We start from the raw sequence: 15,813 nt of genomic DNA, 5'->3' as shown, positions 1-15,813 counted from the left end.
CATATTTTTTACGAATTCCTCTATTACCATGCATGAAAAAATGATGTGAAATTCACCATACACATATTAATTAATGTAACATATAAATGTATCAATGCAAGTGAATGAAACACTGGCCATTACCATGGACCAATGTAACATGAATTCATCGATGCAACGGAATTAAATATTAAATATAATAAATAAGGAAATGATTTTGCCCCAGTAATGTATTTTGTTCAGTCCATGTTCCACATATTTTATACAAACCTGCCATTTGCATTCATGTAGGGCCAATGTCTCAGTAAAACTACCACCAAGTGAGTGAGGTGGCATTGTATCAATTGTTTGCCAACTGCAGGTCTTTGAAAGTATGTCCATGGGATTGACTAACAGAGCCTAGTATTTCCACCCTTGATCCTTCTCCTGTGTTGGAGAATGAGAAATTTCCTAGTTACCACAAAGGAAAGTTTCAATTCTATTAAGGAGGCGGAGGCGAGGATTTTGCTAGTCCTTTCTCCATTTTATTGGACAGCAAGTTAGTAGTAAAAGAAAAAACATCACATCCAGGACTACCCAAACCAACATGGCAGCGGTAGGCCTGGTAACGTAACAACCAATCAGAGTCCAACAGTTCGTATATATGGAATCCCAGCTGTTAGTCCTTCCTCTTTCGTGGGAGCTGCCGCAGGGAAGAAGTCATCCATCCACTAGTCCGTTTTTTGATCGGAGCCTAGGGAAGAGAACCAAATAATAATATCTCGTCCAGAACAATGTCGAAGAATTCAAGAACATTGCAATGGAGTAGAAGAACGAAATGCAGATATAACTTAATCAACATTGCACAGCGTAACAATGAAAAACATTAAAGCTCAGAAAAAAGGTATACTCCCTTAGACGAAGTAACAATCATATTCCAGTTACGGGAGGGCAGGCTCGATAAAGCCTGGGTGGGAAAATCCTCGCCTCCGCCTCCTTAATAGAATTGAAACTTTCCTTTGTGGTAACTAGGAAATTTCTCATTCTATGTCAGGGAGCGGAGGCGAGGATTTTGCTTGTTTAAAGCCTACTCACCACCAACGAAGCAGCTTCATGGATTGGTTTAAAGTAGAACTTTTTGAAAGTCGAATCTGAGGACCAATCCGCAGCATTCATGATATCTTCCAAACGTCCACCTACCTGAATAGCCTTGGAAGCCATTGCACCTCTGGTGGAATGAGCCCCAAAGTCAGTGATGCTAATCCCAGCTTCAGACATTATCCACCTGACCCATCTGGCAATGGTGGGAGAGGAAACGGCCTTGAAAGGCTTCTTAATCGCTATAAGTAATTGTCTTTCGCCCGGAGGGCGGAGCTCAAGAGTAACATCCTCATATGTCTTAAGGCAACGAACCACACAGAGTTTCGGCGAATCTGGGAAAGCCGGGTAAGTTACTGACCTGGTATTACATTTAGTTCTTCTGGAAACAGTAAAAGTAACCCCTTCTGGGGTAAAAACCCTGGCTGACACGTCCAGAGCACGAACATCTGAAGCACGTTTACATGATATCAAGCAGAGGAGAATCGCTAATTTGGCCGAAAGCTCCTTGCGGGAAAGGTATTGATTATCCTGCCAGGACTTTAGAAAATTCAAAACCACATTAACGTCCCACAAACCTGAATAACGAGGTTCTGGAGGACGCGAAAGGCGAATACCTTTAAGGAGTTTACAAACCCAAGGGTGCTCACCAACCGGAGAGCCATCAACGAGGGCATGCCCAGCAGAAATTGCCGACCTGAAGGAGTTAATGGTGCTATACGCCAGTTTCTGCTTGAAAAGATCAGCGAGGAAGTTAATCACATCTGTGACAGAGGAGCCCATGGGATCCAGGTGTTTTCCCACACACCAACGAACCCATCTGTTCCATGCCGATCTATACCGCTTAGTGGTGTTAGGAGCCCAAGCTCCTCGAATGAGGAGCTCAGCGTCTCTCGAAAGCGAGTCACAAGACCAACGTCCCCTGAAATCCTCCATGCCATGAGACGTAGATGGCCCTGGAGAACCAGCGGATGTGGGTGACCCAATGGATCCGTCAGGATGTGGTCGAACGACGGAAGCCGAAGAGGCTTGTCCCAGGATAGTTCCAAAAGAGAAGGGAACCAGCATTGAGCTTTCCAGATTGGCGTGATCAGAATCAGAGAAGCTCTCTGCCTGCGGACTTGAGCCGCCACCCTTTGAATGAAAAGGAAGGGGGGAAACGCGTAAGCTGGAAACAGGGACCAGTCCTGTAGAAAGGCATCCACTGCTTCCGCCCCCGGATCCGGTTTCCAGCTGTAGAAACGGGGAAGCTGGGCGTTCCATCTGGACGCAAATAAGTCCATTACTGGAAGACCCCAAAGGTCCGAAATTCTCTGAAATACTGAAGGATCCAGTCTCCAGTCGCTGGCATCCCGGAAATTCCTGGATTGCCAATCCGCAACAGTGTTCAGATCGCCTGGGAGATACTCCGCCGAGACAGAGATCTGGCGAAGAAGGCAATAGTTCCAAAAGTCCTTCGCAAGGTCCGCTAGAACCTTGGAGTGCGTGCCTCCCAACCGATTGATGTACCTGACCACAGTCGTGTTGTCCATCCGAAGAAGCACACAGCACGAAACCTTGGTCGAGGTGAAGGAGCGGATGGCGAACGAGCCCGCAAGGAGCTCCAGACAGTTGATATGGAGGTGAAGTTCCTCCTCTGTCCATCTGCCGCCCACCGAGAGGGAGCCGCAACGGGCACCCCAACCCTGGCGACTGGCGTCCGACTCGATCACCAGATCCGGACGGGAACCAAAAATCGCCTTCCCGTTCCAGGCATCCATGTGATCCAACCACCAAAGGAGTTCCGATCGGGCTTCCAGATTCAAGGAAATCAGTTCCGAGTAAGTAAGACCCTTGCGGAGGTGAAATGCCTTCAGCCTCTGAAGAGCCCTGTAATGAAGAGGGCCTGGAAAAATGGCCTGGATCGATGAAGAGAGTAGGCCCACAATCCTGGCCAGTTGGCGGAGGGATACTCGATCCCGCCGAAGAACCTTGCGAATCTCCTTCTTGATCTTGGAGATCTTTTCGGAAGGGAGATGAAGAGTCGCATCCGTAGTTATGATCAGAAAGCCAAGGAAAGTCATTTCCTGTCGGGGAAAGAGGTCCGACTTCTGGGCATTGATGATGAATCCCAGAGACTGAAGGAGGGTTATAGTAACCTGAAGATGGTGAAGAAGGAGGTCCTTGGACTGACACATTAAAAGAATGTCGTCCAGGTAAACAATCATACGAATCCCTAGGGTCCGGAGATGTTCTACCACCGGACGCAGGAGTTTGGTAAAGCACCAAGGTGCTGAGGAAAGACCAAAGGGAAGCGTAAGAAATTCGTAAACCTGGTTCTTCCACAGAAACTGGAGGAATCGACGATGAGGAGGAAAGATTGGAACCGAAAGATAAGCATCTTTCAGGTCCAAGCGAACCAGCCAATCGTTCTGTAACAAAAGGTCCCTCAGAAGATGGATGCCCTCCATCTTGAAGTGTCTGTAAACCAACCACTCGTTGAAGGAGCGAAGGTTGATTACTGGTCTGAACCCTTTGCCTTTCTTTTCCACCAGGAAGATGTTGCTGAGGAAACCGTTTGGGTGAAGCGCCGAGGGGATAATGGCGCCTTTTTGTAACATCGCCTGAACTTCCAAATCGACAAGCTCTTGGTCTGAGACAGAAAACACTAGAGGACGAGGACGAGAAAGCTGAACAGGGGAACCGTAGAATTCGATGTGAAACCCCTGAACCGTCTCCAGCACCCAAGGATCTGAAGTTATTGACGCCCAGGCCTGGGGAAACAACGCTAACCTTCCCCCCATTTGAACCAGAGAGATGATGCGAAATCTTACCATTAAATCCTCTGGAGTTGGACTGGAATCCACCACGTCCTTTGCCTTGGCCTCTGCCACCTCTGGAGGGGTAAAAGGTACCCTGTCGTCCATCATTCCAGCCGTTATTTCGTTTGAACTGGCCTCTATTGGGGCCTTGCTGGACCTGACGGCCGGAAGAGCGACCCCTGCCTCTGCCGGCCCCGCCAAAAACCTTTCTGGGGAAGAATTTTTTCATCGAAGCCTGAGCCTTGTCCAGAGCCGAAAAGGTTGCCACAAACTTCCCCAACTCCTTAACAAAGGGGTCCCCAAACAAAGCACCCTGTGCAATAGGGCCTGCCTCCGAAGACGACAACTCCCCTAATTTCGGATCAATCTTAAGCAGTAAGGAACGTCGCCGTTCTGCAGAGAGCGCGCAATTGGCATTGCCAAGGAGGCACATTGCCCGTTGCGACCAACCAGCAACGTCATCAACAGACATCGGTAAGCCCGACTCCTTAGAGCGTTGGGCTGTTTCAATAATTTTAGTGAGAGGGCCCACCACATCTAGGAGTTTATCCTGACAGGCCTTCCATGACCTATCAATACCCTTTTTAGGGTCTTTGATATATTTGGCGAAGAAGGTACACAACTTGGGATCTATCTCAGGGGTGCAAGCTACTCTAAAGGGAAGGGAAGGGCGAGGGCACTCAGAGCGCAGACGGAGTCGGACATCCTGAGGTAAAGGTTGTCGAAGCTTAGCTGCGACATAATCAGCAGTAGACTGCTCAGGAAACCACTCCGATGACCTAGGTCTTACAATCGTAGATGGGTCAAACATATTAGGAGGCGCAAGATCACCCTCCGTAAGACTAGGAGCACTGGGCTTAGGGCGCCAAGACCTGCTCACATCAGAAAAATCCTCTGAGGAAGCATCCTCATCCTCATCTACGTATTCGTCCTCCTCATCATATCCCTCCAAGGGGGACCCTTCCTCCGGGTCAAGGTCCTGGGTGGCAAAACCACCAGTCTCTCCGGGTGATTCTTCCTCCCGGTAGGGTGCGCTTCTGAGCGTGCGCGCACTCTTACGGAACACCTCAGATAATTTACTGAAGCCCTCCAGGTGCCCCGCGTCACGCTTCCTGGCCGTACGTGGTAGAGCACACGGAACACCACTGGACCCTGCCCCACTGTCCCCAAAAACACCAGTATCATTCCTAAAAACATGGGCAGACAGTTTATTTACACTGTCCTGCAGAGGTGCCAGAGCTTGGGCTATCGCCGAAGAGAGAAGCCTGTCAACCTCCGCAGGAGGGTGTAAAGGGGTCAGTTGTGGCTGAACATTAGGAGCCACCATCTCGACAGTTGAAGGACCTGACTGCATATTAGCAGAGAAACTGGTACCCATACACGAACACCCCAACTAAATACAAGGGGAAAACCCTTCACACAGGTACCAGGCAGGCTAACACAATATAAAGCCTGAAACACCAAAATTCTGACAGAAAAAAATAATTAATTAAATAATTTCAGTCAGAAAAAATAATTCTTGCCGTCAAAAACGGCGTCCGTGTGAGGGAAGAGGCCTGAAAATAACAGAAGCGCAGTGCCTCAGCGCGTGTCTACTCAAGCGCGAAGAGCGCTGAGGAGAACAGCTGATCGGCGTCAGAAGCCGACACCAAGATCGCGCACGCGCGAAGAATGAACGCTCGGGCTGAAAGCCTACCGCGTTATGAAAACACAGCCTACAATAAGGCAAAGTCAAATACAAATAATCTCTATCAAATAAAGCTGTCAACAATCACACAAAAATCTGCCACGACAAAGATATGAAGAGCGTGACTTATCTTGCCGAGGCAGCAATGGAGAAAGAGGGAGGACTAACAGCTGGGATTCAATATATACGAACTGTTGGACTCTGATTGGTTGTTACGTTACCAGGCCTACCGCTGCCATGTTGGTTTGGGTAGTCCTGGATGTGATGTTTTTTCTTTTACTACTAACTTGCTGTCCAATAAAATGGAGAAAGGACTAGCAAAATCCTCGCCTCCGCTCCCTGACATAGAATCCTGTTGTTAACCTTAGAAACATTTGTCCGATATAAATCAAATAACATGGACACCACATGGAATAAATCATATTACTAGTTTTACAACTGGTACAATCTTTCAGAGTATGCTTGACATTAACATGTTCAAAGATTTTGGTCTCCTTACAATATTTAAAAGCATCACAACCTCAACATTTGTAATAACTCGGAATAGGAGGAGGGCCCCATTAGGACTGTATGGTGTACTCTAGTGGAATTGGGAATGCAGCCCTTATTACAATGTTTCGGATGTTCCGTCCTCTTTTGAAGGAGCATATTGGTTTCTCCTGGGAGGTCAATATATCTTTGACTATGTATCATGTAGCAATGTTTAGAAACTATCCACTTGATGGCATTGCTGGCAGAATGAAATGAAGTCACAAATATGACACATTCACTTTGGTCATTCTTTCGCACAGTGGACTTTTGTGTAAAACTGCATTTCATCAACTGTTTCACTATTGCACTCACACTGTGTCATCCCTAGGAGCATCCTTCTTGATTATTGTGTTGAAGATATGTATTGCTTGCACAAAATGTCTATAATACATGAAGTGTATAAATTAATGTTTCACTATTCCACTCACACTGTGTCATCCCTAGGAGCATCCTTCTTGATTATTGTGTTGAAGATATGTACTAGTTGCACAAAATGTCTATAATACATGAAATGGATAAATGAATGTTACATTATACTTGTTTTATTTGTTGAATCTTGATCTTGGGTTACTGTATTTGCACCCATTAAAGCTTCCTTGAAGCATGTTTTGGGTTTAATGAGTCCAAAGGAGCACAGCATGTGTTTTATGTGCATGTGTTGTGTAGTTCCTAAAAATACATAAACTGAGAGATTGGTGTCCAGGCAAATTACAGACAACCTCAAAGGTATATTTTAGCCTTTACACCAGCTAGCTCACAGTGCCAAGATAAGCCCCGTAACATTACCAAAGAGTAAATAGTTTCTGGAAACTATTGAACATGACAACCCTTGATCCTCTAGGGATCGTAGAACCAGTACATCACTTTTCACTCTGTCAATTGTACTCACTTAGTTTCAGAGAGAAACTCAGAATAAACTATAGGAATGTTTTCAATAATCATTTATTGAGCCAGCTTCATTCTAGAATAAAACATGATTGCTGCTTCAATCATGAAACAGAATCAGATGTATAAGATTCCAAGCACCAACAGAGTAAATAAAAGGTAGAATTCTACCATGATACTAAACCAGTGACTATATGCAGGCATATAGAGACATGACGGTAATCAAGCATACTCATAAGATGCAAACCCTTCCTAAGTGTACCTAAGGGTACCTAGCATGATTGTGGGTGTGAAGCCAGGGATCCCCTAGGATAGTGCCAACCCCATTACCTGATGGGATAGAATGAAGGACCCCGTCTTGCTCTCAAATTGGACACCCTGCAAGGGATGTCAGACTGCTGCGTGTTGTAGCTTTTGCATGCCGGGACCTCAGCATCTAGTGTCCGCATGGAAGCTTCTCCTCTGCCTATCTAGAGTTCGGTATGGTTCTTTTATACCATTAAATAGCCTTGGGGTTCCTTACACAATCAATATGTTATGAGTATGATTATGTAAATGAGCCCAAATCAATATCTGCAATTATGCAAGTAGTTATTTCGCCCTAGGGCAAAGATGATCAGGACTTTTAGACAGAGTATGTTAATCAAGTTATGTGTGCCATGTGCAGAGACGTTTCTAAGAATCCTCATGTATAATAAATTAGGGTAGTTTCAAGGAAACGGATTGACATTTATTCAGCACATAACTTGGTAAAAGGTCAGTGCTAGAAACGTTTTGCAGAGCAAGCTAAGACAAATGTAGGTAAAAGGTTGTGTAGCTACCTAGGCCTACGTTTGGCCATTCTGAATTTATTTCTTGTTTTGTTTCATAATAATGACCTTTGGAAAACAAAACAAGCTATGACAAAGTCAAAAATGTTAGTTATTAGTCAGTGGACAACCACATATTTATGATCCTACTGTAATCACTGTGTTCCATGCCTCCTGGGTCTCAGTCACTGAACCTGAGCATTTTCAAAATCAATGACGCTGCATCTCCACAGATGTGAGATATGTCCCCAGGACACTGCCGTAATGTCCTCTCAATGAGGTGACTTCATTTTGGTCTCCCAACGTGATTCAATAAACTCAAATCATGAGTTGTAAATAACGTTGATGTATTCTTTCTAATGTGGTTTTTCATTCATGCATTAAGTTCTTTTGCAGTTTCAACACTACATATCCTAGTGGACGTTTCACAAATCCTAATGCATTTCGGCTCATAGGGCCTTCATCAAGGGATAATCTGTAAATGATAGTTAGAGCACATTAAGCACAATGATGAAAGTCATTCGGATATGCCTATATTTTACTTAGAATAATGATCACATGTGGTCCCTCTTGTATACTAAGCGATGGCTCTAAATATCATAATGTTTTAAATGCCTTGGCAGTGAAAACCTCCTAAAGTTGTTTTTCACTTTTGTAAGACCTATCTCTCCCTTTGACTAACGCTGACCTTATTACAAGTGCTAACTTCATAATGGAATCAGATAGAGACACAATGTGTCCCCTTAAATGAATTGTAATAGAAACATTCTCTTCAATTGTGAAGTTGGATTTTTAAGTTACACAATATGAAAAATGCCAGTATCCTGGATCACATGACTGAATGGCTCTGCTGTTGTGGGTTCTGTATTGCTTCCTGATAGTGAGACAAAAGAAACCTAGATGTGAGAGAAGACATACTTCCTGACCGGATGGCTGTGGACTAACTCCCCCTTCCCAGGTTAATTTTCGAAGTGCTGTGCCTGCATCACACACAAAAAAAACCTGTGTCCAGGCCTGCCCTGGATTTTGGCACACTATACAGATTGTAGCACTGCACTGGGAAAGAAATGATAAGAAGCTGTTAAGGAGGTAGTTCACAAGAGCCCTACACTCAAAGGCTCGTACAAACTATAAAAATTAGAGCATCAGAGCCTACAATCAGAACACTCATGCGCCTGTGGAAAATTTTGAAGAAAGACTGCCCTGCTGCAGAAGTACTGTCCTAATACTAGGAGGACTGCTTTGTTGTCTGAAGATTGGACTGCTTGCCATAGGGAGACAGCAAGATTCCAGAGACCTCTGTGCAACTGCCCAGTTCACCAGCATCAATTGGACCTGACTGGGCCTACCTGAGCCTTGCTGTTGGCCTTTGTTGAAGTCAGTACTGATCCAAAGAGGTGCCCAAGAAGTCCTGGCCCCCTAGCTGGATCTAGCTGAAAGCCCCTCCTGAAGAAAAGGTGACAAATAGATGTTTTGTTCTCTCAAAAACAGTTTTTTTTCAAACACTTCATTTATGTATTTTTGTACATAAACAAACAGAAACAAAGTTGTTCACTGTCAATTTCCATACATGTAGTTATACACATACAAGGATGTACAAGTATGCTGAATGGCGTGATGACCAAAAAGTCCCATCTGACGTCCAAAATCTAAATCACATAATCGCTTTCAGCCCCGCAATGTAGGAGATCACAACCGCCTCCCGATTGTATTAGACCCACCTGTCATATCATGGGCAAAGGAACAAAAGTCAAACATAATAATCATTATCACTGGAAGAATTAATGTTATCTAACATCATTTGTATTGAGAAACAATGATCCAATCAACCAACTCAAAGTCGGGACTATACTTTGTGTAGTGGATGCAGCCTATGCGACTCAACATATGTGCTGAATGGAGCACCTATGTCTCTGGGGTGAGAGGAAGTAGGTAAAGTGGTGGAGTATATCTCAATCAATCAATCAATCAATCAATCAATCACTGCATTTATAAAGCGCGCTACATACCCGTGAGGGTCTCAAGCTGCTGGGGGTGGAGGGGGGCCGCTACTGATCGAAGAGCCAGCTCTTGAGGAATTTTCTGAAGGCCAGCAGGTCCTGAGTGGGAAGAGCGTTCCAGGTCTTGGCGGCGAGGTAGGAGAAGGATCTGCCACCGGCGGTGGTTTTCTGGATACAGGGCACTGTGGCGAGGTCGAGGTTGGCTGAGCGGAGGTTTCGGGTGTGGAAGCTGAAACGGTTGTTGAGGTATGTGGGTCCAGCGTTGTGTAGGGCCTTGTGTGCGTGGATGAGGAGTTTGAAGGTGATCCTCTTGTTGACGGGCAGCCATTTGTCTTGCAGGATGCCAAACTGCCCAGCCAGCTCTTCAACATGGGGACTGATCTACGACCCCAATGAATTGCGACCTCTCTTTTGGCCAATAACAAACCCAGCGCTGCAAATGTCCGCACCTTTTTGGGAAAATTGACCTCAAAGCCAAGCAGAGCCACTTCAGGAATGGGGACTAGGGGCAGACCAATCATTTTGCCCAGGGTCTTGTGCACCGATTCCCAGTAGGGCTGTAGGAGTGGACAGGTCCATGTGAACTACTGAACACCCGCTCCGCACGCAAGCATTCCATCGAGCTCTGGGACCTGCTCGACACAACATCCCCGGACGTCGCCTTCCTGACAGAGACCTGGTTTAACAACTCCTTTGCACCCGACATCACCATAGCCATCCCAGACGGCTACTAGATCACCCGCAGAGACCACACCATTGGAGTCGGAGGAGGAATCGCCATCATCCACAAGAACAGCATCAGGGTCTCGACTAGCACCTGCATATCCAGATCCACACAGACCCTAACTCCACCCTCAGAGGTGCCCTCGTCTACTGACCCCCTGACCCCGCCCCCAGTTTAGTGTCTCCATCGCCGACTTGATCAGCACGCACGCCCTGACCTCCACCGATAACCTCGCCAACCTCGGACTGGAGCAAGTCGTCACAACGCCCACCCTTCTGCCGGCCACACGCTCGACCCCGTCTTCTCCTCAAGCCCGTACGTCTCCATCAGCCACACCACTGAACTCCTCTGGACTGACCACTGCTGCAACCACTTTGCCTTCCAAAAGCCCAACACACACCATCGCACCCAACAGATCTCCCGCCGCTGCTGGAGCAAAATCACCGAAGACCAACTACACGCAAACCTCACTCTCATCCCACCCTCCGAGCCCTCCAACACCGATAACGCTGCCCACAGCCCCAGACGCTGGATCACGCCCCGCTGAAGAAACCCCCCCACAGAGAGACCAGAAAGAGGGCCAGCAGGTTCACCCAATAACGCCTAGCCTCCAAGTAAGCCTGCAGGAAACTAGAGAAGAAATGGCACAGTGAACAAACCCCTGGCAGCCACGCAGCACACTCATGAATAGGTGCCTTTTGATAGACTACGTTGTGGCTTTCTCAGCAACCCGATAAAGTTTCAAACAATAAAAAAACGTGAAGCGGGTCCGATCGTGCCATGACGCACCAGGACCCAAACAGTAGTCTATCAAAAGGCACGTTTTTCTATTCTTTATTTTTTATTCTGCTTCAATGCCTTCAGACTGCTTTACCTCCTATCTTTATGACTGCTCTTTTTAGGGTATATCCCCCAACATATCTCTAATTTGCACACATTGCAGCATGGTATTCCCCAGGGTTCTTCTCTGAAACCCACTTTGTTTAATATTTACTTCCAACCTTTGGCTCAGGTTGTGACATCTGTGGGCTCGCACGGGTGTTCTACACAGATGACACACAGCTTGTGCTCTCTTTTTCCAGAAACCCCATGTCAGACATGACAGATTTCTGAAAGGGAATGGTAGCTGTTGCAGTGTGGATGGAGGCTAACTGTCTGCCACTAAACGCAAGCAAAACTGAGATTCTTCTTCTATTGAAAGATACAATCTCTTGGGGCAACTATTGGTCGCGTCCCTCACTCGCCCCAAGTTAGTGGTAAAAAACCTAGGTGTTTGGGTAGACAATGTTTTAACATGCACAAGTGAAATCAGTGGGAGACACTTATTTTAGACATATTCTTGGGTTTTTGACCCTTCCATCTGACAAGAAATGATTCAGTCAGCACTCTGTTCCCAGACTGATGTTCTCTCTTCCAAAGCATTGTCTTATTTGAAAATTGCACTGGCTTCCCATGGATAATGTGTGCACTTGAAGACCTTGTGCACCACTAATAAGATCTTGTCCAATCTAGGGACATAAGTACACACCCCTATCACCACAGGAATGTCAGTTTTTGTGACATATCTGTGGCAATAGGTGCCTCGCCTTATTTACACGTCAGTTTTAAGCCACTTGATGTGTCATAATTCTGTCTTGTAAATAAGACCCTCTTTCACACTATGCTTAGTGTGAAAGGGGTGGGCAGAGGGTGTTGTGGTGCAACACCCACTGATTTTGACACTGCCCCCTATTTACAAGGGCTGTGTAAATAGGAAGCAGCACCAAAATTAAGACCAGGGAAAACCTTGTGTTAAACAGGCGAAACAAGGAGAAATGGTTTATTTCTCCTCGTTTCTGCTTTTTCCATGTGTGCTGCCTTGTGCAGCAAAACACCTCAGATTGTTTATGTGTAGGAAGGTGACCATTCCAGCACATAAACAATCCTTTAAAAAAATGACATTTTGTAACTTCCATGTGAAGTGACAAAATGTAATTTCCGGATTGTTTATGCATAGGAAGGGACACCTTTCTGTACATAAACAATACCCCCCTGCACGCAGACACCCTTAAACTGTGGTGCAAGGGTGCCTGAATTGTTGCTCAACTGCTAAACTGAGCAGCAGCACTGGGGGAAATGCAAGGCGGGGCCATATTGGTGTAAATATGGTGCAGCCTTGTGTTTCTGAAATGGCGGAGTGAGGCGTTAAGCCATGATGGCTATCGCTTCACCCTAGTGCCCCCCGTATCTACCCGAGTGGCCACTGCAGTCAGTCAATCAGAATCTGGATTGTATTACCCTTATTTAAGGACCCAGGTCTGGAGAACTTTTCTTCCATTCTACGGCCCCTGCCCTCGGTAAAGCACTCTTTCTGCTTTTTAGGAGTGTCCAGAACCAAACTCTCCAACTTTTCTGTACTGAGAGCTACTTATCTTCAATGAATTGAGGCTGCTAATAGTATTAGTGCTGTATAATCTCAATTTTTCTATATGTATTTTCATTCAGTAGCTCATGAGCTACGGGTTGGAGACCACTGGTCTAGAACCACTTTTCCTTCAGGAAAATTCTGAAGACATTGTTGTTCTCTTCTTAGTTGTTCCTGTAGCGCTCTGCGTCATGTCACTTCTAGCAGTTCGCCCTCTTTTGGGATTAGCACTGGGACGCTGCATCGCTGAGCAGCTATGCGCTTTACAAATTATTTAACACAACTTTACATAATATAGCATAACCATGAGCGGCGCTTTGTGCTTCTTATTGGTATTTTCACCCCAAACTTTGACATTCTATAATTCTAGTTCTACAGACTTTTTTTCGTCTTGATTTCATTCAATTTATAAAATGAAAGTGTACTTTATTTTTCTAAATTGGTTTTGTATTTTTATCTTGTTGTGTTTTCTCTCTGTTACTCTTTGGGGGCTGCATATATAATTTACACATTGCCTCTAGGTTTAGCCTGGCTGAATTGGTCCAAGCTACCAGATGGTTAAGCACATGTTTATATAGTGAATTGTGTTGTTCACCCTGTAGAGGACTGTGGTTGTTATTTGAGCATCAATCAATCAATCAATCAGGCAATTTATAAAGCGCGCTACATACCCGCAAGGGTCTCAAGGCGCTGAGAGGGGAGGGGGGCTGCAGCTAGTTGTCGAAGAGCAGGTCTTGAGTAGTCTTCTGAAGGTCTGAGGATCTTCTGTCTGCCGTAGGAGGAGAAGGAGGGAGTTCCATGTCTTGGCGGCGCGGTAGGAGAAGGACCTGCCTCCGTAGGTGGTTCTGTGGATGCGGGGGACGGTGGCCAGAGAGAGATCAGCGGAGCGGAGTCTCCTGTTGGGTGCGTAGAATTACAGTCGGTTGTTGAGGTATACTGGCCCTCTGTTGTGAAGTGCCTTGTGTGCGTGGGTCAGGAGCTTGAAGGTGATTCTTCTGTCGACGGGGAGCCAGTGCAGGTTTCTCAGGTAGGGGGTGATGTGGTCTCGGCGGGGGACGTTGAGGTTCAGGCATTCCGAGGCATTCTGGATTCTTTGGAGTCTACTGAGGAGTTTAGCTGGGGCTCCGGCATAGAGGGCGTTGCCGTAGTCGAGCCTGCTGCTGATGAGGGTGTGGGTAACGGTTTTTCGTGTGTCGGTGGGGATTCATCTGTAGATCTTGCGTTGTATGCGGAGGGTGTGGAGGCAGGTTGAGGAGACTGCGTTGATCTGGTTGGTCATGGTGAGCTTCGAGTCGAGGATGACTCCCAGGTTGCGTGCGTGGTTGGTTGGTGTAGGGGCGGTGTCCAGGGATGTGGTCCACCAGGAGTTGTCCCAGGCTGAGGGGTTGGGTCCTAGGATGAGGATCTCTGTCTTGCCTGTGTTGAGTTTGAGCCGGCTTTCTTCCATCCAGTCGGCCACTGCCTTCATACCGTGGAGGAGGTTGGCTTTGGCGGTGAGGGGGTCGTTGGTAAGGGAGAGGATCAGCTGGGTGTCGTCGGCGTAGGAGATGATGTTGAGGTCATGGAGTCTGGCGATCCATGCAAGTGGAGCCATGTAGATGTTGAAGAGCGTCGGGCTGAGGGATGATCCTTGTGGCTCACCGCAGATCGTCCTGGTGACTTTGGAGTGAAACGGAGGGAGGGGGACTCTTTGGGTTCTGTCGGAGAGGAAGGAGGTGATCCAGTCCAGGGCCCTGTTGCGGATCCCTGTGTCATAGAGGCGTGTGTGTAGTGTGTGATGGCAGACGGTGTCGAAGGCGGCGGAGAAGTGCAGGAGGATGAGGGCTGCTGTCTCACCTTTGTCAAGTAGGAGTCTGATGTCGTCTGTGGCAGCGATGAGGGCGGTCTCGGTGCTGTGGTGTTTGCGGAAGCCTGACTGGGAGGGGTCGAGGAAGTTGTTGTCTTCCAGGTATCCGGTGAGCTGGGTGTTGGCGATCTCTTCGATGACCTTCGCCGGAAATGGAAGCAGGGAGATGTGCCGGAAGTTCTTTAGGTCGCTCGGGTCCGCCTTGGGTTTCTTCAGTAGGTCGTTAATCTCTGCGTGTTTCCAGCTCCCAGGGAAGGTCGCGGTCTTGAATGAGATGTTACACAGGTGGGGTGCGATGGAGCTGTTGGCCTTGTTGATGATGTGGTGGGAAAGAGGGTCGGTCGGGGCGCCTGAGTGGATGGTACTTATTGTTTTGATCGTGTCCTCGGTAGTGACGCTGTTCCAAGCAGTGAAGCGATCGTGGTCGGTGGGTATTCGTGGGGCCGGGGTGGAGGGGTTGGCGGGGTCCGTCTGAGGGTTGAAGCTGTCGTGAATGTCGGTAACCTTGCGGTGGAAGAAGGCAGCGAGGGCGTCGCACAGGGCTTGTGACGGGGGATGTTGTTGGTGCAGGAGCTGGAGTTGGAGAGTTCCTTCACGATGTTGAAGAGCTCCTTGCTGTTGTGTGCATTGTTGTCGAGGCGGTTCGTGAAGGCGGCCTTATTGGTGGTCCTGATGAGGTGGTCCTGATGAGGTGGTGGTGGTGATGGTTGCGGATGGCGGTTTTGAGAACTGCGTGGTTGTCGGGAGTTTTCTCGTTGTGCCAGGTTTTTTCCAGTCTCAGACAGGTGCGTTTGGAGTCTAAGAAGCTCCGGGGTGAACCAGCTGGCTCTCTGACTTGTATCTCTGTGGGCGTGTTGGCTTGTAGGGGTTAAGATGTTGGTGCAATCTTCCATCCAGAGTCTGAGTGTGCGGGCTCCCTCCACGAGGTCGGTAGGGTCGGTCAGGGGGTTGAGTGCGAGGTGTGTTTGCAGTAGTTCCTTGGTGATTTTGCCCCAGCGGCGTCCGGGGATCTGTAGGGTGCGGTGATGCATAGCTCCTCCACAACCAATAACCCAATTTATTACACAGTC

At 47.3% G+C, this 15,813-nt stretch overlaps 1 protein-coding gene across 1 annotated transcript; it reads right to left on the bottom strand.

The window, feature by feature from the left end:
- Positions 1-485: 485 nt before the first annotated feature.
- On the bottom strand, positions 486-5,674 carry LOC144768622 (uncharacterized). The gene is made up of 2 exons (XM_078652429.1): positions 3,870-5,674; positions 486-712 (listed from the first exon to the last, which is right to left on the bottom strand). The coding sequence occupies exons 1-2, from the start codon at positions 5,233-5,235 to the stop codon at positions 690-692; spliced, it is 1,389 nt and encodes a 462-aa protein (XP_078508555.1). The 5' UTR covers positions 5,236-5,674; the 3' UTR covers positions 486-689.
- Between the last annotated feature and the right edge of the window lie 10,139 nt (positions 5,675-15,813).

The sequence above is a fragment of the Lissotriton helveticus genome, chromosome 1_1 (genome assembly GCF_964261635.1).
Source record: "Lissotriton helveticus chromosome 1_1, aLisHel1.1, whole genome shotgun sequence".
NCBI lineage: Eukaryota > Metazoa > Chordata > Amphibia > Caudata > Salamandridae > Lissotriton > Lissotriton helveticus.
Note: the sequence above shows the minus strand (reverse complement) of the source record. Positions and strands in the feature narration are given on the sequence as shown.

Bases quoted from the DNA above. Each gene is read 5' to 3' on its own strand.
- LOC144768622 (XM_078652429.1), bottom strand. From the start codon at position 5,235: ATGGGTACCAGTTTCTCTGCTAATATGCAGTCAGGTCCTTCAACTGTC. The intron at 713-3,869 runs GTAAGATTTCGC...TCTCTTCCCTAG, and splicing joins CAACTCCAGAGGATTTAATG to GCTCCGATCAAAAAACGGAC.